General features: G+C 45.8%; 1 protein-coding gene across 8 annotated transcripts in view; it reads right to left on the bottom strand.

The window, feature by feature from the left end:
* The window catches only part of sgsm2 (small G protein signaling modulator 2), a 108,015-nt gene that overhangs the window by 52,838 nt on the left and 33,633 nt on the right, over nucleotides 1-21,544 (bottom strand). For 4 of the 8 annotated variants that reach the window (XM_062959824.1, XM_062959825.1, XM_062959822.1 and 1 more), the window contains exons 3-6: nucleotides 5,031-5,193; nucleotides 4,844-4,915; nucleotides 3,080-3,244; nucleotides 377-444 (exon numbers count right to left, since the gene is read on the bottom strand). In XM_062959824.1, coding sequence (XP_062815894.1) covers nucleotides 377-444; nucleotides 3,080-3,244; nucleotides 4,844-4,915; nucleotides 5,031-5,193 — 468 coding nt within the window. The remainder of the gene's footprint in view (nucleotides 1-376; nucleotides 445-3,079; nucleotides 3,245-4,843; nucleotides 4,916-5,030; nucleotides 5,194-21,544) is intronic. The other 4 variants (XM_062959823.1, XM_062959828.1, XM_062959827.1 and 1 more) reach the window with 2 other exon arrangements.

Here is a 21,544-nt window from a genome sequence, read left to right on the forward strand (position 1 = left end):
GGCAGGGAGCTGGGACTAATGGTGAGATTTTTCTGCAGTAAGTGGTTCAGCCTGCTATGTTGAGCCCTGCTTGAGCATACTCGTGGTTTGGCAACTTGCCATTATCCTTGTCTGGGTGAACTGATTAGGGGGAGCTTGCAACCTCACTAAAAGCAGTACCTATTTACCTACTTTCGATCTGCTAGGTGGGCAGTGAGCTGGGCTAACCTCTCACTAAAGTACGGCTCCCGATATTCCCTGATGTTTCCATCCTCCGCTTTCAAACTGCGTCGCACTCCTGAGTCATATTCCACATTTCCTGCAAACGTCTTTGACAAGCCATGTGGGGACTGTCAAAACACGCACACGCACAACCAGTGTTTCCAAAGATGCTCACCCAGGAGGCATGCCAAGATGGGCCCACAGACCGGATCCGCCAGTAAAGCTTCTTTCTCATAATATTTGCTGGAAGAGACCAAACAAAAACAACGCTAAGGAAAAACAACAGAAATGTGATGACAATATGAAACAGGGCAAATGTCCTCGAAAAGCAATGAAATGGTTTTGCTTTCTTATTTATTTTTTTTAATTTGGATTTTAATTTAATTTGCAGAGAATCAAATGAAAGGGGATAACTCCGTGAGGGTCTGCCCAAAGTTTCAAAAGGCTGGGACGATGCCGTCAAGCCGCTAGATGGGGCCCCGGAGCCGTTCCCAAAGCCATTCTCGGTTCGACAAGACAAGAAGTGATGTTACTCCTCCAACCGAGAGGTATTTTTCTGTTGGAGAGATGGGTATCTGTGGATAGATAAGAGATTTCGTGGTTCGCAGCATAACCTGGGACATGGTCCAGGTGTACATCCAGTTAGGAAAATGTGGAGTTGCATCTACACGGTAGAAATAATAATAATCATCATCATCATTATAAGAGCAATAGCAGTAATTATATTATTATTATTGACACAACGACGTTGTATGACACAGCAAGCAAGATAGATATATTATTATTATTATTATTATTATTATTATTATTATTATTATTATTATTATTTCTACAGTCTAGATGCATCTGGCAGTCCTACCCAGTCAATAATAATAATAATAATAATAAGAACAATAACAACTACTACTGCTTCTATTTATTTATTTATTTATTTACAGTATTTATATTCCGCCCTTCTCACCCCGAAGGGGACTCAGGGCGGATCACATTATAACACACATAGGGCAAACATTCAATGCCCATAAACACATCAAACAGAGACTGAGAGACACACACAGAGGCAAGTTAACCATCTTCTGAGGGGATGTTCGATTCTGGCCACAGGGGGGAGCAGCTGCTTCATCATCCACACTGACGGCACTTCCTCATTCCAGGTCGTAAATTAGTTAATCTTGCCTCCCCACTTTATAAGTGGTACCTTATCTCCTACTTGATAGATGCAACTATCTTTCGGGTTGCTAGGTCAGCAACGAGCAGGGGCTATTTTTTATTTTTAATTGACGGGTGCTCACCCCGCCACGGGCTGGCCTCGAACTCATGACCTCATGGTCAGAGTGATTTAAGGCAGCTGCTCAACAGCTGCGCCACAGCCCGGCCCTATTATTACGATTGCCATTATTATTATTATTATTATTATTATTATTATTATTATTATTATTACTATTATTTCTACAGTGTAGATGCATCTGGCAGTCCTACCCAGTCAATAATAATAATAATAATAATAATAATAATAATAATAATAATAATAATAACAACTACTACTGCTTCTATTATTATGATTGCCATTATTATTATTATTATTATTATTATTATTATTATTATCGTTATCATAATAATAACAATAATAATGGCAATCTACACTGTAGAAATAATAATAATAATAATAATAATAACTACTGCTTCTATTATTACAATTGCCATTATTATTATTATTATTATTATTATTATTATTTCTACAGTGTAGATGCATCTGGCAGTCCTACCCAGTCAGTAATAATAATAAAAATAATAATAACTACTACTGCTTCTATTATTACAATTTCTATTATTATTATTATTATTATTATTATTATTATTATTATTATTATTATTATTATTATTATTATTATTATTGACTGGGTAAGACTGCCAGAAGCATCTACACTGCAGAAATAAATATAATAATAACAATAACTACTACTGCTTCTATTATTACAATTGCCATTATTATTATTGTTGTTGTTGTTGTCATTATTTCTACAGCGTAGATGCATCTGGCAATCCTACCCAGTCAATAACAATAACAATAATAATAATGTCAATTTTAATAGTAGTAGCAGTAGTAGTAGTAGGTGTTGTTATTATTGTTGTTGTTATTATTATTATTATTATTATTATTATTGACTGGGTAGGACTGCCAGATGCATCTACACTGTAGAAATAATAATAATAATAATAATAATAATAATAATAATAATAATAATAATAATAATAGAAGAAAAAAGTTTGGATCATTGATGTTGCCATCCCAGGTGACAGTCGCATTGACGAAAAACAACAGGAAAAAATCAGCTGCTATCAGGACCTCAAGATTGAACTTCAAAGACTCTGGCAGAAACCAGTGCAGGTGGTCCCGGTGGTGATGGGCACACTGGGTGCTGTGCCAAAAGATCTCAGCCGGCATTTGGAAACAATAGGCATTGACAAAATTACGATCTGTCAACTGCAAAAGGCCACCCTGCTGGGATCTGCACGCATCATCCGAAAATACATCACACAGTCCTAGACACTTGGGAAGTGTTCGACTTGTGATTTTGTGAAACGAAATCCAGCATATCTATCTTGTTTGCTGTGTCATAAAATAATAATAATAATAATAATAATAATAATAATAATAATAATAATGGCAATTGTAATAGTAGTAGTACAGTAGTTATTATTATTATTATTATTTCTACAGCGTAGATGCATCTGGCAGTCCTACCCAGTCAATAACAATAACAGTAACAATAATGGCAATTGTAATAGTAGTAGTAGTAGTAGGTGTTGTTGTTATTATTATTATTATTATTATTGACTGGGTAGGACTGCCAGATGCATGTAAGCCCTTCCTTACCTGCAGTTGTCCACAATGTACTGCACAATTTTGTCGAGGACCCTTTCGGTCAAGGCGGTGCGGACCCAAATGTGCTTGACGGCTTGTGGGGTCAGGCTGGGGGCTTTGCTGGCGGCCGAGCTTTGCCTCTTCAGGGACTCTTGCCCGCCCGGCTGGTACTTCTTGCTGGGGAACAAAAACACCACCGACATGCCAATACAAACGGCGTCAACGTTGGGCCTCAAATCCAATTATAACAATTGCATTTGAGTCAACAGTTCACACAAATATTACTCATCAGTAGATATAGTGCCCATAAAAGAGACCACAAGGGTCATCCAGCCCAAACACAAGACCTGGCCTGCCTTGTTATGATTATATTATTATTATTATTATTATTATTATTATTATTATTATTATTATTATTATCTCACTCTGTCATGCAGGAAGTCACACTCAAAGCAATCCCAAAGCACATCCATCCAGGCCCAATTATTATTATTATTATTATTATTATTATTATTATTATTATTATCCCACTCTGTCATGCAGGAAGACACACTCACATTATTATTATTATCCCACCCAAATACATTATTATTGTTGTTGTTGTTGTTGTTGTTGTTGTTGTTGTCCCACTCTGTCATGGAAGAAGACACACTCAAAGCACTCCTAAAGCACATCCATCCTGCCCCAAATATTATATTATTATTATTATTATTATTATTATTATTATTATTATTATTATTATTATCCCACTCTGTCATGCAGGAAGACACACTCACATTATTATTATTATTATCCCACCCAAATACTATATCATTATTATTATTATTATTATTATCCCACTCTGTCATGCAGGAAGACACACTCACATTATTATTATTATTATCCCACCCAAATACTATATTATTATTATTATTATCCTACTCTGTCATTCAGGAAGACACACTCAAAGCACTCCCAAAGCACATCCATCCAGCCCCAAATATTATTATTATTATTATTATTATTATTATTATTATCCCATCCAAATACATTATTATTATTATTATTATTATTATTATTATTATTATTATTGTTATTGTTATTGTTATCCCACTCTGTCATGTAAGAAGACACAAAGCAATCCCAAGCACATCCATCCAGCCCCAAATATTATTATTATTATTATTATTATTATTATTACTATTATTATCCCACTCTGTCATGCAGAAAGACACATTCAAAGCACTCCTGAAGTACATCCATCCAGCCCCAAATATTGGTCATCTGATCAAAACCCGGGTCGGATTGAACTCCCGACCCTTAATAGCCTAGTTTGCTGTTGACCTAAGCGGTTCGAAAAACAGTGCTATCTGCTGAGGAGAAAATCCTAGGTACCGCTTTAAGCGGGGAGGCTAATTTAACTAAATCACGACACCGTTAAAAATGGCAGCAGCGTGCAGAATGGAATGAGGAAGTACTCCATCAAGGACTCGGTGTCACAAGTGGACGCTCCCCCTTATGGCTGGTATCAAGCATACCCTCATAAAGCCGGAAACTGGAAAATGTTAAATTGCCTCTGTGTCTGTCTATATGTGTCATATGTATAATGGCGTGTATATGTGCATTGTAATCCGCCCTGAGAAGAAAGGGCGGAATATAAATACTGTAAGTACTGTAAATAATAAATATGATCTCTTAGGTGACAGCCATTCCTATTTCTTAGAATTCCCCAAACGATATTAAAATTAAAATTAAAAATATTCTAATGTTATCTAATGCACATCTTAAGCTAATAACCTGAACAGAGATGGAAGAGCTGTCTGACGGCTGAGCCTCCTGCCTATATTCTCCCAATTTCTTTTAGCTGATCTGGAAGGAAAAAAAAGGGGGAAATGGGCATATTTTGGGGGGAGTTCCTAAGGGTCAGGTTACTGACTAGGACCCTGGAATAATGCAAAATAATAATACCCCGGCGTGGCCTCACCTGCCTTCGACCTGCTGCAGCAGCTCCGTCGCCTTCCGGCAGATGTCGTTGGCCACGTCGTACGTCTTGCCGACCTTGGTGAAGAGGGCCGCGATCTTGTCGGTCCGCAAGAAACCCGCCGCCCGGCGCTTGAGCATGTGCAGAAGGCATGCTTCCACCACCGCTAGAGAGGAAGGGGAAGAGAGGACCAAGCAGTTCAAATATTTTGAAGTTGTATCTAAGCATACTTCAGGAGGGACGTGGTGACCACATAGTTCAACTATCTGATCCAGTGGTTCCCAAACTTATTTGGCCTGCCACCCCCTTTCCAGAAAAAATATGACTCAGTGCCCCCTGAAAAGGGGGCGTGGCTTAGAGGGGTGGGCGTGGCTCCTGCTCAAGATGGCGGGGCTGAGCCTCTCCCCTAGTCCAAGATGCAGGATCCAAGATCAATATTTCTGTGCTCTCTCTGCAAGCTCAAAATCCCAACTGACAAAGCCTGCCAACTGCCATCAAACCGCTACATTGTTTCAGGCGTGGCTTGTCTCTCTGCAAAAAGTCAGCTCCCTTTTTGCAGAGCTCTTTCTTTGCAAGAATCTTTCAAGGGATTTCTTTTACAAACACACACATACACATTAGCATTTTGGCGCAATAGGGCTGAGCTTCAATCCCTGTCCTGCGGCGCCTGCCAGGACACAGGGGGCGGGACTAGAGGAGGGGGCGGGGCCTCTTCCCAAGTGCCTGACGGGGTTGGACCTCTATACCCCGCTCCCATGTTCTAACAAGAGCCTCAGGGGAGATATACAGAGGCTCAGCCCTGTCTCGCACTCTTGGAAGAGGCTCTGCCTCTTAGTCCTAAAAGGCCTCTCAGGACAGGCATAGAGGCTCAGCCCTGTCTCTGGCTCTTGGAAGGAGGCCCCACCCCCTTCCCTAGCCCCACCCTTTAGTCCTAAAAGGCCTCTCAGGAGAGGTATAGAGGCTCAGCCCTGTCTCAGGCTCTTGGGAAGAAGCCACGCCTACCCTTCTAGCTCCGCCCCCTGTGTGTCCTAACAGGCGCCTCAGGGGCTCAGCCCTGTCTCCAGAACTTGGGAAGAGGCCCCGCCCCACCCTTGGCCCCGCCCCCGTGTCCTAATAGATGCCATCACCGCCCCCCTGGATCGCTGCAGCACCCACTTTGGGGATCACTGCACTAGATGCAGAAAATCCTGCCGATCGAATGGTTGTCTGTTTGAACTCGGGTCGGGGTGAGCACCTGCCATCCACCCCACCTCCACAACCTAGCAGGTCGAAAGCAGACATGCGGGTAGATAAATAGGTACCGCTTTTAGGGAGGAGGTAAAAAGGACATTGATCGGGAGGACGTCTAAGGATGACAAAGCTCCTCGCCATGCGTCCATAGATGTGGGCGAAACGTCACGAGAAAATACTTCTGGGACATGGCCATACAGCCCGGAAAACACACAACAACCCTGTGATCCCGGCCATGAACACAACGAGGGAGAGGTGAGCAAGACTGCAACGGGAGCTGCGCAATGAAGTTCCTCTGCTCCCAAATCATCCCCTCGAGCGACATTATTCCGTTTGGGATGCGTGTGGGTTGATGTACGATTTCATTAGTTTCCATCGCAGTCTCGCTGGGCGTTGTGCCAACTCGTAGTCTGCTTCGGGGACTCTCTTGGCGGAAGGTGTGAGAGCGGGGCACAAATCCTTTCCTCTTGTAAAATCCTAGCCTTGGAAGAGACCCCAAGGGCCATCCAGTCCAACCCCCTGCTTACGGTCTTTCCAAATATGTCACAGAAAATAGGAGACTGAACTACCGTAATTGCCATTTCTATTCGACTATAAGCCAACCTGAATATCAGTTGAGGTTCCTATCAAAAAAAGAGATGTGGTGTTCTGATATATCACCTCTGGAGGCATGCCACAGGAGAGAAACTCCAAGAAAGGTTTGGCTAACTTACAGTGATCTATATATATAAAAGGGTAATGAAATTTCGGCCTAGGACAAAACAACAAAACTACACATCCCAGAAACACTAAACTTGGCAGCACAACCCCTCATCCATGCCTCTGCGTTTATACAACAAAAAGAAAAGATTAATAAAGTCCTAATTAGAGGGAGAGGAATAATTGTTTTTTATCCAATTGCTGCCAGTTAGAAGCTCCACCCACTTGGTCTCCTAGCAACCCACTCATCCCAGGGGACAGGCAGAATTAGGCCTCACTTAGGCCTCTTCCACACTGCCTATAAAATACAATTATCTGATTTTAACTGGATTATATTGCAGTGTAGAATCAAGGCCCTTCCACACAGCTACATAACCCATTTATAATGGACTTAATGTAAGGTAAAACCTTTACCCTTTACCTCAACTACCACCAATTCCTCAGTACTTTATTTCCCATACCACCAGTCTTCGCCACAGCAACGCGTGGCCGGGCACAGCTAGTATAATTATAAAACAAGATGGGACGTAGACTCTTAAATCACAGGAAGAAATAAAGAAAATAGACCAAGAGATCTCGTGGTTCCAATATTTTCAAATTAAGGACTATTTTAATCAGGATATTAAGATTGGTTTTGAGGAAAATGAAACAACATGGGACAGAATTATGAAATCAAGTAAGAAACAAATATCAAAAATATACAAAAAACTTCTGGAATGGTCAACAATGATGGAAGAAGTAAAAGACTGTATGAGTATGTGGGCAAAAGATGTAGGCCATACGATAATGTTAGAAGATTGGGAAAAATGTGGACAATTAAAAACAAATGGACATACGCACAGGACTTAAAGGAAAATTGGACTAAGATGATGTATAGGTGGTACATTACACCCCAAAAATTGGCGAAAATGTATCCAAAACTGAGTGACAAATGTTGGAAATGTGAAGAAAAAACAGGAACATTCATACATATGTGGTGGAACTGCAAAGTGGCTACGAAATACTGGCCGGAGATTCATGAAGAGGTACAGAAAATTTTAAATATAAAAATTCGATTGAAACCAGAATACTATCTGTTGGGAATAATTGACAGAGAATGAAGATAAACTTTTTCATTTCTTAACAACGGCTGCCAGGATAAATTATGCGAAAGTTTGGAGATCAAAAGAAAAACCCACAATAGATCAATGGATTTTAAGAATAATGGATACTATGAACATGGATGTATTGACTCAAACATTAAAATATTTCCAAGGAGTGAAAAGCAAAAAAACAGATTGGTCACCACTAAAGAAATATATGTTACAAAGGAAAATGAAAATGTTAATAACTGTGCCACAGCCCGGGGCCAGGCTTTGGCGCAGCTGGCTAGTAACCAGCTGCTATAAATCACTACTGACCGAGAGGTCATGAGTTCGAAGCCTGGGTCGGGTTAAGCCTCCGACCATTAATAGCCCCGGCTTGCTGTTGACCTATGCAGCCCCGAAAGACAGTTGCATCTGTCAGTTAGGGAAATTTAGGGATGCTTTATGCGAGAGGCTAATTTACAACACCATAAAACTGCCAGCAAAACACAAGGAAAGGAGTGAGGAAGTACAGCCACCACTGGACGGTGAAGCAACAGCTCCCCCTGTGGCCAGAATCGTGAAGCTGGAAAAATGTTAAAAATGCCTCTGAGTCTGTCTAATGTATGTTGTTTGTATGGCATTGAATGTTTGCCATGTATGTGTTCATTGTAATCCGCCCTGAGTCCCCTTCGGGGTGAGAAGGGCGGAATATAAATACTGTAAGTAAGTAAATAAATAAATAAATAACGGTTTAGAAGAAAATGCAAGAATGAAATAAAATAAGGTCTAGGTAAGAGTAGGGGAAACCACAGTGATTATCAAAGAAGTGAAAAGAATTTGCCGCAAAGAAGGAGATTGGAAGTTGACGATATCCCCCAGTCCCTCCCTGATTTCCCGTACCCAACTAACTTTAGTGTTAGATAGAGTAGAGTAGACTTTTAGAGTAGAGCTATCCTTTCCTACTTTCCTATCCCTATTGATTGTTCCCCCACTTTTTAATGTAATACTCTTGGAAAATAAATCCTACAATAAAAATTTATTTTTTAAAAAAGAGAGATGTGGGATGGAAATGTTTCCACCAAATGGACAAATTAATCCACTTAAGGACAAGGACAAGCTACTGTTTTGGGGCTGTTGTCTCTCTGGTTTTCTCTTTTTCCCATCCTCGCATCCAGCCTGTGTGTAAGAAGCCTGGAAGGTGAAAGAGCTGCGTGGTCTTCCCTTCCGCCCACACATCCGCGGCCGCGATCTGGCCCACGAGCCCTTCCTGGCAGGACGTTTATATATTCTAGGAAAGTTGGAACCAAAATGTGCCGTCGCAAGCACGAACCCAAGGCTTCCAACAGTGTTGTTGCCTGTGGTTTGGGATTGTGTCTGGATTTGCTATGTCTGGGTTGTTCCAAACTAAGTGCCGCTACCTCAAGATGATGCTTCTTCAGCTTGGAACAGCGACTCAGTTGTACTTTTGGCTTCCCTTCACTGTGTCGGGATGTGATCCCAAGGTTGTGCCAGTCAGGAGAGGTCTAGAGCAGGGGTCCCCAAACTACGGCCCGCGGGCCAGATGCGGCCCGCCAGAGCCATTTATCCGGCCCGCGCATGCACATTTCTCTCCTCCCCGGCCCACACGCACCTTTCCCGCCGCCGCCAAGGAAGGTACACATGGGGCAAGTAAAAGGCCAGCGCCTTTCTTCCCTCGCCCAGTGGGCAGCTTTCCTGCCGCTGCTGCCGAGGAAGACAGCGGGAAAGGTGTGTGCTGGTCGAGAGAGAGAAAGGCACACGCCTTTTCCTAGCCCCGTGGGCAGCTTGCTGCTGCCAAGGAAGATGCACACAGGGCAAGAAAAAGGCCTGCGCCTTTCCTCCCTCGCCCCATGGGCAGTTTTCCCGCTGCCGCTGCCGAGGAAGACGCACATAGGGTGAGGAAAAGGCCCGCACCTTTCCTCCCTCGCCCCAAGGGCAGCTTTCCCGCCGCCGCCACCGAGGAGGGCAGCGGGAAAGGTGTGTGCTGGGCGAGAGAGGAGAGAAAGGCGCACGCCTTTTCCTCGCCCCGTGGGCAGCTTTCCTGCTGCTGCCGCCAAGGAAGATGCACAGGGGTGAGTAAAAGGCTTGGACCTTTCCTCCCTCGCCCCGTGGGCAGCTTTCCCACCACGGCCACTAAGGAAGGCAGCGGGAAAGGTGCATGCTGGGAGAGAGAGGAGAGAAAGGTGCAAGCCTTTTCCTCGCCCCGCGGGCAGCTTTCCCGCTGCTGCCTCCGAGGAAGATACACACAGGGTGAGTAAAAGGCCTTCGCCTTTCCTCCCTTGCCCTGTGGCCAGCTTTCCCGCCCCTGCCACTGAGGAATGCAGCGGGAAAGGTGCGTGCCGGGCGAGCGAGGAGAGAAAGGCGCACGCCTTTTCCTCACCTCGCATGCACCTCCCCCCCCCCGCCGCTGCCGAGGAGACAAGCAGGGAGACAAGGCAAGACAAGCAGGGAGTCCGCATGTGCCTCTCTCCCTCGTCAGACATTCCAATGTGAATAACTGAAAGAACACTCTGCAGCCCTGTTGTGGATTCATTTTTCTTGAAGGCTAGCAATCTCTTCTAACTGTGATTATTGTTGTTGTTGTTGTTGGTCAGGGGTTCTTTATGTTTTGGTGCACAAAAGCAGAAGGGGGGTTGGACTAGATGGCTGAAGGAGTCTCTTCCAACCATGTTTATTACATTATTATTATTATTATTATTATTATTATTATTATTATTATTATTATTATAGGATGGCTATCTGTCAGGGGTGCTTTGATTATGGTGTGGACAAAAACAGAAGGGGGTTGGAGTAGATGGCCCAAGGGGTCTCTTCCAACCCTCCTTATTATTTTTATGATGATGATGATGATGATGATGATGATTATTATTAACATTGAGGCTGTATTTGTTCGTTTTTGTTTGTTTTTTACTTGAAAATAAGATATATGCAGTGTGCATAGGAATTTGTTCATAGTTTTAAAAAAACCCCTGTAATCCGGCCCTCCAATGGTCTGAGGGACCGTGAACTGGCCCCCTGTTTAAAAAGTTTGGGGACCCCTGGTCTAGAGGCTCAGCCCTATCTCAAGCTCTTGGGAAGAGGCCCCACACCCGCCCCTAGCCCTGCCCTTTAGTCCTAAAAGGCCTCTCAGGGGAGATATAGAGGCTCAGCCCTGTCTCACGCTCTTGGGAAGAGGCCCCACACCCGCCCCTAGCCCTGCCCTTTAGTCCTAAAAGGCCTCTCAGGGGAGATATAGAGGCTTCAGTCCTGTCTCATGCTCTTGGGAAGAGGACCCGCAACCGCCACTAGCTCCGCCCTTTAGTCCTAAAAGGCCTCTCAGGAGAGGTATAGAGGCTCAGCCCTGTCTCGGGCTCTTGGGAAGAAATCACGCCCACTCCTCTAGCTCCGCCCCCTGTGTCCTAACAGGCACCACAGGGGCTCAGCCCTGTCTCTGGCACTTGGGAAGAGGCCCCTCCCCTCCTCTGGCCCCGCCCCGTATCCTAATAGGTGCCATCACCGCCCCCCTGGATCGCTCCAACGCCCACCGGGGGGTGGTAGTGCCCACTTTGGGAATCACTGACCTAAAGCTTCGGAGCTTCTATTCAACCAAAGCTTTCTGCTTGTGCAGTGATGGCACGACCGTCAGCATAGATGAGACATGAGTGGTCATGACACGTCTCGTCTTATTCTTGGATCATATCAAAATCCATTTGTTGGGCCCCCAAACCTGCCCAATAATAATAATAATAACAATAATAACTTTATTTATACCCCGCTCCATTTCCCGAAGGACTCGGGGCGGCTATACGTGAGTTTGACTTATATGTATTGCTCAAAGTCCTGAATGCTAAGCACATCTTGTAAGACATCCAAAATATGTCTTTCAATAAAAAACCTAGAAAAATAGTCCAAATTGCAGAGGATGAGGAAGAACCTTTCTCCCCCTAACTGCCAGTCAGAAAGGTAGGCTCTGTTGCCTTTAACCCCCCCCCCCCCCCGCGCTGCCTTTAGGCCCCGCCCCCTTCGTATCCTAGCAACCCACTCAGCCATTTAATGATGCCCAGGGCCTCTTCAATCAGGCCGCTTCCACACTGCCTATAAAATACAGATTATCTGATTTGCACTGGATTATATGGCAGTGTAGACTCAAGGTCCTTCCACACAGCTATATTACCCATTTATAATCTGTTATCTGCTTTGAACTGGATTATCTTGAGTACACACTGGCATATAATCCACTTCAGTGTGGATTTTATACAGCTGTGTAGAAGTGGCCTCATATAATCCACTTCTAGGCAGATAATATAAGATTATAAATACAATATGAAATAATGACTGTGGTTTTTTGTTTTTGTTTTTCGTGTCAGGAGCAACCGGAGTTGCTTCTGGAGTGAGAGAATTGGCCGTCTACAAGGACGCCCGGATGTTTTGATGTTTTACCATCCTTGTGGGAGGCTTCTCTCATGTCCCCACATGGAGCTGGAGCTGATAGAGGGAGCTCATCCGCGCTCTCCCTTCAGGTCAGCAACCCAACCTTCAAGTCACAAGGCTTTTATCCCCTAGGCCACCGGAGGCTCCGATGTATTATTATTACTGTGGTATAATAATACAGAACAATATAATCTCTAAAACCAGGACAGTAAATAAAGAGCAACACTCTTGAAAGCAGGGGAATTGGGAATTCCAGGAAGGAAACAATCAGGGCCAGCTAACATTTCCCAACAAAGGATTCCCCCAAGCAGGAGACAGCCAGGCTTTGAGGTTGCAAGGCTATTCACCGCTATTCCACCTGGCCAACAAATGATTCCCATAAGCCACAGGCAAAGCTAGTAGATATAGATAGATATAGATAGATAGATAGATAGATAGATAGATAGATAAATAGATATGAGACTATACTATCTATATATATAAAAGAGTGATGGCATCACGGCAGTGGACAAAACAACAAAAGTAAACACCCCACAACCTCGAAAATTGACAGCACAACCCCTCATCCATGCCTCTAGGTTGATACAACAAAAATAAAATAAAAATAGAGTCCTAATTAGAGAGAGAGGAATAATTGTTTTTATCCAATTGCTGCCAGTTAGAAGGCTAAGCTCCGCTCACTTGGTCTCCTAGCAACCCACTCAGCCCAGGGGACCCTTTACCTTAACTACTACCAATTCCTCAATACTTTATTTCCCATACCACCATACTTCGCCACAGCAACGCGTGGCTGGGCACAGCTTGTCTCTATATATAAAAGGCTTTTGGCGTCACGGCGACGCAAAAAAAAGCAAAACTCAACACCCCCCAAACTCTAAAATTGGCAACACAAACCATCATCTCCGCCTCAAGTAAGATACAACACAATCACAAAAAAAACACACAACAACAACAAACGGCCCAAACCCGCAACAGACTATGTACGCATGCGCAACGACGTGGCCGGGCACAGCTAGTTATATATAATGGTATTTGAGTATCCAGAGATTTGGGTATCCATGTGGGGTTCCGAAACCAAACCCCAGCATATCCTGTATTCTCCAAACTCTTATGCAAGTAAAGATGTGGTGTTTTTCCACTGCTTTTGAGTTACTGTGAGTGTGTGTACAGTCACCGAGAGAGATATTTTCAGCCTTTTAGAAAGCTAAAGCCCAGTGATCTTTTCCACTGAATTGTGTTTCTTCCTTTCCATTAAAGAACCAAAAGCTTCCAAGAGCTTGTTTCCTTCCGCAGAGGTTCCTCGTAGTAATTGAAACAGGCTGAACGCACACTCTCACGGTTATATCAACTTGGAAAAGATTCAGCCCTTCCCTCCTTCATTCGCTTCTTTTTGGAGGTGAATGAATTGGTAAAATCCACAAATTCGAATGGTGGTCCTCTAGAACCGTTCAAGGTTCAATTCTCAGCATCTCCAGGTTCCATGGTATATGTTCTAGACCCTCGAAAACATCCGGAGGCTCTACGGTTGAGGTCTGTTGAACCAGGAGACAGCAAAAGTGTTGAAAAGGATGAATCTTGATAGACATCTATCAGTCCTTGCATGGAGTCACCAATGGGTTACCCTTCTTCCTTCCAGTAGTATAAATCTTTGGTAGAAGTGAACATAAGAGGAGTAAGATCAATGGCACACTGTGGCACACAAAGGTAACTCAGATTGGTCAGGTATCTCATTAACTTCAAAGCGGTGGGCAGAAGACACATCTCCTCCCAGCATACATATGTTGGGACTATACCGGGAGGATGGCTCGAGGAAGGCATGTGGCAGCTGAGAGCCCTCTGGAGCACTCTCAGCCACCGCCTGTCTCATCCTCCTCCCAGCATACATATGGTACGAGTGGCCCTGTCCTTATACCGGGAGGATGGCTCAAGGAAGGCATGTGGCAGCTGAGAGCCCTCTGGAGCACTCTCAGCCACCGCCTGTCTCATCCTCCTCCCAGCATACATATGGTACGAGTGGCCCTGTCCTTATACCGGGAGGATGGCTCGAGGAAGGCATGTGGCAGCTGAGAGCCCTCTGGAGCACTCTCAGCCACCGCCTGTCTCATCCTCCTCCCAGCATACATATGGTACGAGTGGCCCTGTCCTTATACCGGGAGGATGGCTCAAGGAAGGCATGTGGCAGCTGAGAGCCCTCTGGAGCACTCTCAGCCACCGCCTGTCTCATCCTCCTCCCAGCATACATATGGTACGAGTGGCCCTGTCCTTATACCGGGAGGATGGCTCGAGGAAGGCATGTGGCAGCTGAGAGCCCTCTGGAGCACTCTCAGCCACTACCTGTCTCACCCTCCTCCCAGCATAAATATGGTACGAGCAGCCCTATCCCAGCATATTTATGTCCTTATGCCGGGAGGATGACTCGAGGAAGGCATGCAGCAGCTGGGAGTCCTCTGGAGCACTCTCAGCCGCTGCCTGTCTCACCCTCCTCCCGGCATAATGGCAAGAGGACAGTCCGAGGATCAGGGAGAAAGATCGGGGCAGTCTCTGCATGTCCTGCCTTCCTCATGTCGTAAGGATGTGGTGAGTGGCCCCGTCCTTATGCTGGGAGGATGACTTGAGGAAGGCATGCAGCAGCGGAGAGTCCTCTGGAGCACTCTCAGCCGCTGCCTGTCTCACCCTCCTCCCGGCATAATGGCAAGAGGACAGTCCGAGGATCAGGGAGAAAGATCGGGGCAGTCTCTGCATGTCCTGCCTTCCTCATGTCGTAAGGATGTGGTGAGTGGCCCCGTCCTTATGCTGGGAGGATGACTTGAGGAAGGCATGCAGCAGCGGAGAGTCCTCTGGAGCACTCTCAGCCGCTGCCTGTCTCACCCTCCTCCCAGCATAATGGCAAGAGGACAGTCCGAGGATCAGGGAGAAAGATCGGGGCAGTCTCTGCATGTCCTGCCTTCCTCATGTCGTAAGGATGTGGTGAGTGGCCCCGTCCTTATGCTGGGAGGATGACTTGAGGAAGGCATGCAGCAGCTGAGAGTCCTCTGGAGCACTCTCAGCCGCTGCCTGTCTCACCCTCCTCCCAGCATAAATCTGGTACTAGATGTATGGGGAAGTCTGCCTGTTTCCTCTTCCCATTGATGTGCTCTTCCTCTACTAAGACCGTAGACCAGGCGATGAGAGTAAGACATACACACACATCGATCCACATAGCTATCAATTTCAGAATTCAGGCAACCAGAGCTTCCTAATTGCATTTCAACAAGAGAGGAGAAAAAATCTAATTATCTTCCCGGTTCAATTTTGCTCTCCTGTTCAGCAGAAGGCAGCCTTGGCAGAGCCCAGATTTAATAGACACGGCAACCTAGGGAACTCTTATGCAACCCATGCACATGTCTGCAATCGGAAGCATCAGATGGGATGAGAGTCCCCGTCTCCCAAAATCTATATTGTGCAGTGCTATGTGTCGGCTAAAAGAAAACAAGGTTGCACGCACTTAATACTTTCAAAACAAAACGCTGAACATGTCTATCTACCCAGCCCGAAGGACAAAGATGCACTTGATGCAAAATCAGGAATTCAGAATAATTTGTCAAGGGCACTAAATTATTTACCGAGTTTCAAAAGCTTCTCTCCAAAAGGTTAAATGACAAGCAAGAGGAGAAAAGTGAGGCATTTAGAAGCAAATAATAATAAAAATCTCAATTTCACATTTCCGCTGATGACTTGGCAGCAACTCAACCGGGATCTGGAAGCACTAGATAACACTTGGGACAACCTCATGGATATTATGGTGGACATGACGTTCTGACTTGCTCTTGCTTAGGATCAACTGGCCAGACTTGTGATTCCTTTCCATCCCTAAGTGATATTAATTTATAATAGCACAAAGGACTACCACCTCACTCGCTTCATAGGAAATGTGCTACAACACAGGAGCTTTTTTGTTGAGTTCCAGGGTCAGAGAAGCAGATGGCGAAAATAGAAGAACGGCCTGCCTCAGCGGAGCCTGCTTGCTCCTTCCTTCCTTCCTTCCCTCCTTCCTTCCTTCCCTCCTTCCTTCCCTCCCTCCTTCCTTCCCTTCCTTCCCTTTTTCCTTCCTTCCTTCCCTTCTTCCTTCCCTCCTTTCTTCCTTCCTTCCTTCCTTCTTTCGTTCCTTCTTTCCTTCCTTCTCTTTTTCCTTCCTTCCCTCCTTCCTTCCTTCTTTCGTTCCTTCTTTCCTTCTCTTTTTCCTTCCTTCCCTCCTTCCTTCCTTCCTTCCTTCCTTCTTTCCTTCTTTCCTTCCTTCCTTCTCTTTTTCCTTCCTTCCTTCCTTCCTTCCCACCTCCCTTCCCACCTTCCCTCCTTCCCTCCTTCCTTCCTTCCTTCCTTCCTTCCTTCCTTCCTTCCTTCCTTCCTTCCTTCCTTCCTTCCTTCCTTCCTTCCCTTTTTCCTTCCTTCCCTCCTTCCTTCCTTCCTTCCTTCCTTCCTTCCTTCCTTCTTTCCTTCTTTCCTTCCTTCCTTCTCTTTTTCCTTCCTTCCTTCCTTCCTTCCTTCCTTCCTTCCTTCCTTCCTTCCTTCCCACCTCCCTTCCCACCTCCCTTCCCACCTCCCTTCCCACCTTCCTTCCTTCCTTCCCACCTTCCTTCCCACCTTCCTTCCTTCCTTCCTTCCTTCCTTCCCTTTTTCCTTCCTTCCCTTTTTCCTTCCTTCCCTCCTTCCTTCCTTCCTTCCTTCCTTCCTTCCTTCCTTCCTTCCTTCCTTCCTTCCTTCTTTCCTTCCTTCCTTCTCTTTTTCCTTCCTTCCTTCCTTCCTTCTTTCCTTCCTTCCTTCCCACCTCCCTTCCCACCTTCCCTCCTTCGTTTCCTCCTTCCTTCCTTCCTTCCTTCCTTCCTTCCCTCCCTCCCTCTTTCCTTCCTTCCTTCCTTCCTTCCTTCCTTCCTTCCTTCCTTCCTTCCTTCCTTCCTTCCCACCTCCCTTCCCACCTTCCCTCCTTCGTTTCCTCCTTCCTTCCTTCCTTCCTTCCTTCCTTCCTTCCTTCCTTCCTTCCTTCCCTTTTTCCTTCCTTCCCTCCTTCCTTCCTTCCTTCCTTCCTTCCTTCTTTCCTTCTTTCCTTCCTTCCTTCCTTCCTTCTCTTTTTCCTTCCTTCCTTCCTTCCTTCCTTCCTTCCTTCCTTCCTTCCTTCCTTCCTTCCTTCCTTCCTTCCCACCTCCCTTCCCACCTTCCCTCCTTCGTTTCCTCCTTCCTTCCTTCCTTCCTTCCTTCCTTCCTTCCTTCCTTCCTTCCTACCTCCCTTCCCACCTTCCCTCCTTCCTTCCTTCCTTCCTTCCTTCCTTCCTTCCTTCCTTCCTTCCTTCCTTCCTTCCTTCCTTCCTTCCTTCCCTTTTTCCTTCCTTCCCTCCTTGCTTCCCTTCTTCCTTTCCTCCTTCCCTCCCTCCCTCCCTCCCTCCCTCCTTCATTTCCACTTTCCTTCCTTCCTTATCCATGTTCAACATTTACACACTTGACCAGCCACTGCCAGAAGGGACAGAGAATTTCATCTATGCTAATGATCGTGTCATCACCGCTCAAGCAGAGAGCTTTGAAACGGTTGAACAGAAGCTCTCTGAAGCTTGAGGTGCTCTTACTGCCTATTACAGTAAAAACCAGCCGATTCCTAATCCATCTAAAACACAGATGTGTGCTTTTCATCTTAAGAACAGACAAGCATCTCAAGCTCTGAGGATTACCTTGGAAGGAGAATTGCAGCACAGAAAAACACCTGGGAGTCACTCTGACTTATAAGAAGCACTGCTTGAATATCAAGCAAAAGGTGGGTGTTAGAAATAACATCATACGAAAGCTGACTGCACAACTTGGAGATCACAACCAGATACAGTGAAGACATCTGCCCTTGTGCTTGGCTAGTCTGTGCATGGAGATATCCAGAGGAAGGAAACCACAGCTCCGGGGAACTCGATGGCTAAACTTCACACAGAAAGAACTGTTACACAACCGAGAATATTGCGAGGCTATGACTCGATACTTGTGTGCCAACCACGGAAAAGAAAGACTTGATGGCGCAAGTTCCTTTGTGGTGATTGATGGTTGACCAATTGATTAATGATCGACGGATCGCGGTGCAGCAACCGACAGATCCATCAAGGGGAGTCGATGTAGCCAAGGTGATCGCCATCCGTCTCGAGGAGACAATCGATGCCGCCTTTGATGCAGAAGAGCTGGAACAAAATTCATTCTGTGTTCTTTATCTTTCATTGCTTTTTCGTCTGGGTTTCTTGGGCATGGCCATGGGAACAGTTCTCCCAGCTTGTGTGAACCTTTAGTGTCTTGGAAACCAACTGTGTATTTATAAAATCAGGGGTCCCCAAACTAAGGCCGTGGGCCGGATGCGGCCTGCCAAGTTCATTAAACTTTAGACTTAGGGTTGACCTAAGTCTACCTGGTCTTTGGAGGTCTCTGTCAGGACCCAGGCTGCAGGGCACCAATAACCATACACAGAGGCCAGAATCTATCTAATATCTTTATTGAAGAAGTATATAAAGTTAATAAAAACAAGTGTAGAAAATAGTCCAGAGTTAGACCTTTCAGGAAAGGTCAAAATTAGTCCAAAGAAACAATGTCCAATATGAAATATTAAGGTCCAAAGTTGTAATCCAATAACCGAAACACTCACTTGCCAAGCAAGTGAGGGGAGATGACAAGGTCCTTTAGTCCATGAACTTGAGCAAGGCTAGGAAATAACTTGATACTTGGAACACAAGGCTTGATTCAAGACAACAAGGTAACGAGGAGCAGGAACAAGATCCGTGGAATTACTTGGTAAAATCCGGGAAGCAAAGCGAGGCTGAATCCTGGAAAACCAGGCAAGGTCCGCGAAGGTAAACAAGGCTGGAAACAGGAGCGAAGGCTTGAAATCAGGGACTAGGCTTGAAACAGGAACGAGGCTTGGAAACGGAGCGCGCTGTCCACACACAACTTACTCCAGTAGCTGACGAATTGACTCCGCAAGATGTCTTTGTGGGTAAAACACCTAAATAGGGTCTAGTTTTCCCACCAAAGAGCAGTTCTCTGGGGAACTAGAAACGAAAGCTAATCTCTGAGTCCAGATGCATGACTCCTTAAGGTTTCCCATGGAAAGCAGGCTTAATCAGCTGAATTCTTAGCAGCTATCCTAGCACTCCTACGAGAGGCCGCTTGAACAGCTCTCTGATGTTTACAAAACTCGTGGCGAGAAAACACAGGAGATTTAGGCTCAGGGTTTGTTTGACAGATTTCTGGAAGACAAATCTCTTGCAGGTGCAAGGTTCCCAAATCTGGCTGGGAAGGTTCCAATTCTGACTGAGACGGTGAAAAACCCAAGTTCTCCTCTTCATCTGGGACTACAGTGCCTTGAACGGGACTACATGGCCCATGACTCATCACACTATCCCCCTCCTCAAGCCCCCTCTCAAACCGGGACTCTCTCCCCGAGGCGCGGGGCCGCGGCTTGGCGGGATAGGTCTGATGGAAGCGGCGGGTTAGATCAGGAGCATGGACTGTGGAAGCGTCTTCCCAAGAGCGTTCCTCGGGGCCAAAACCCACCCAGTCAATGAGATATTGTAGGCGGCGGCGGTGAAAGCGAGAATCCAAAATGTCCTCAACCTCGAACTCCTCCTCCCCATTCATCAAAACAGGAGGGGGGGCCGGTCGGTCTGTATCAGGACGCACACCATCCGCCGGAAGGAGTAGGGAGCGGTGGAACACCGGATGAATGCGCATTGAGCGCGGAAGTTGCAGTTTGAAAGTCACGGGGTTAAGTTGCGCCACCACTGGATAGGGGCCAATGAAACGGGCATCTAACTTCCGGCAAGGGCGATGGGAGGGCAAAAAGCGAGTGGACAGAAGAACCCGGTCTCCTACCTTGATTTCGGGGCCCGGTTGGCGATGTTTGTCCGCGTGACGTTTATAGTCCTCCTTGGCTTGGTTTAATTGCTGGAGCAAGAGTTGTTGCACCGCTGCGAGTTCCTGCAGCCAGTCCTCTGCTGCGGGAACTTCTGAGGTTTCAATGACAGGGGGAAAGAAACGTGGATGGAAGCCATAGTTTGCAAAGAACGGCGTTTCTTTAGTAGAAGCCTGGACCCCATTGTTGTAGGCAAACTCTGACAGCGATAACAGGGAAGCCCAATTGTCTTGCTGGTAGTTCACATAACAGCGAAGGTATTGTTCCAAAGTGGCATTGGTGCGCTCAGTTTGCCCATCTGTTTGGGGATGATGAGCCGAAGATAAACGAGAGTCTATGCCCAATAGTTTTTGTAGTGCCTTCCAGAAACGAGAGGTGAATTGGGACCCCCGGTCTGTGACCAAACTCTTGGGCAATCCATGCAATCTGAAAACATGTTGGAGGAATAGATCTGCAGTTTCTTTGGCCGTGGGAAGGCCATCACAGGGAATGAAATGGGCTAACTTGGTGAAAAGGTCCACCACCACTAGGATCGTGGTGAATCCACAGGAAGGTGGTAGATCAGTGATAAAATCCGCAGAGATTATTTCCCATGGGCGGGATGGTGTAGGGAGGGGATGCAGGAGCCCTGAGGGCTTTTCTCTTCTTGTCTTGGAGCGCTGGCATACTGGGCAGGTGTTGACATATTTTTCCACATCCTTGCGGATCTTGGGCCACCAGAAATCTCTTAGGATCAAATGCATGGTTTTAAATAGCCCGAAATGCCCTGCTGGCTTGCAGTCATGACACAGACGAAGTGTTTTTTCCCTGCCCGGTCCTGGGGGGATGTAAACATGATTTCTATAGCAAAGTAGCCCATCCTTAAGCGAAAAGGGAAAACGTAGTCCTTGGCGAAGTTGGTCCTGTGCCCAGGCGTCTGCTTGCTGACTAGCCCTGATTTCCTGAGCACAAAGGGGTCCTGGAGTAGGGGAAGTTGATTCCATGGAAGTGGATTTGGTGTTTCCCACTGTGAGCGTGGCAAAGTTTTCGGGTTGTAGCAGCTGGGACTCAAAGGACTCCTTGCGCCCTGCAGCGTATTCCGGTTTTCGTGACAGAGCATCTGCTTGCTTGGTCTGGGCTGGGGTTACATAATGAATTTGAAAGTTAAAACATTCAAAGAATAAAGCCCAGCGTTGTTGCCTTTGATT

The sequence above is a fragment of the Anolis carolinensis genome, unplaced genomic scaffold (genome assembly GCF_035594765.1).
Source record: "Anolis carolinensis isolate JA03-04 unplaced genomic scaffold, rAnoCar3.1.pri scaffold_7, whole genome shotgun sequence".
Taxonomy (NCBI): domain Eukaryota; kingdom Metazoa; phylum Chordata; class Lepidosauria; order Squamata; family Dactyloidae; genus Anolis; species Anolis carolinensis.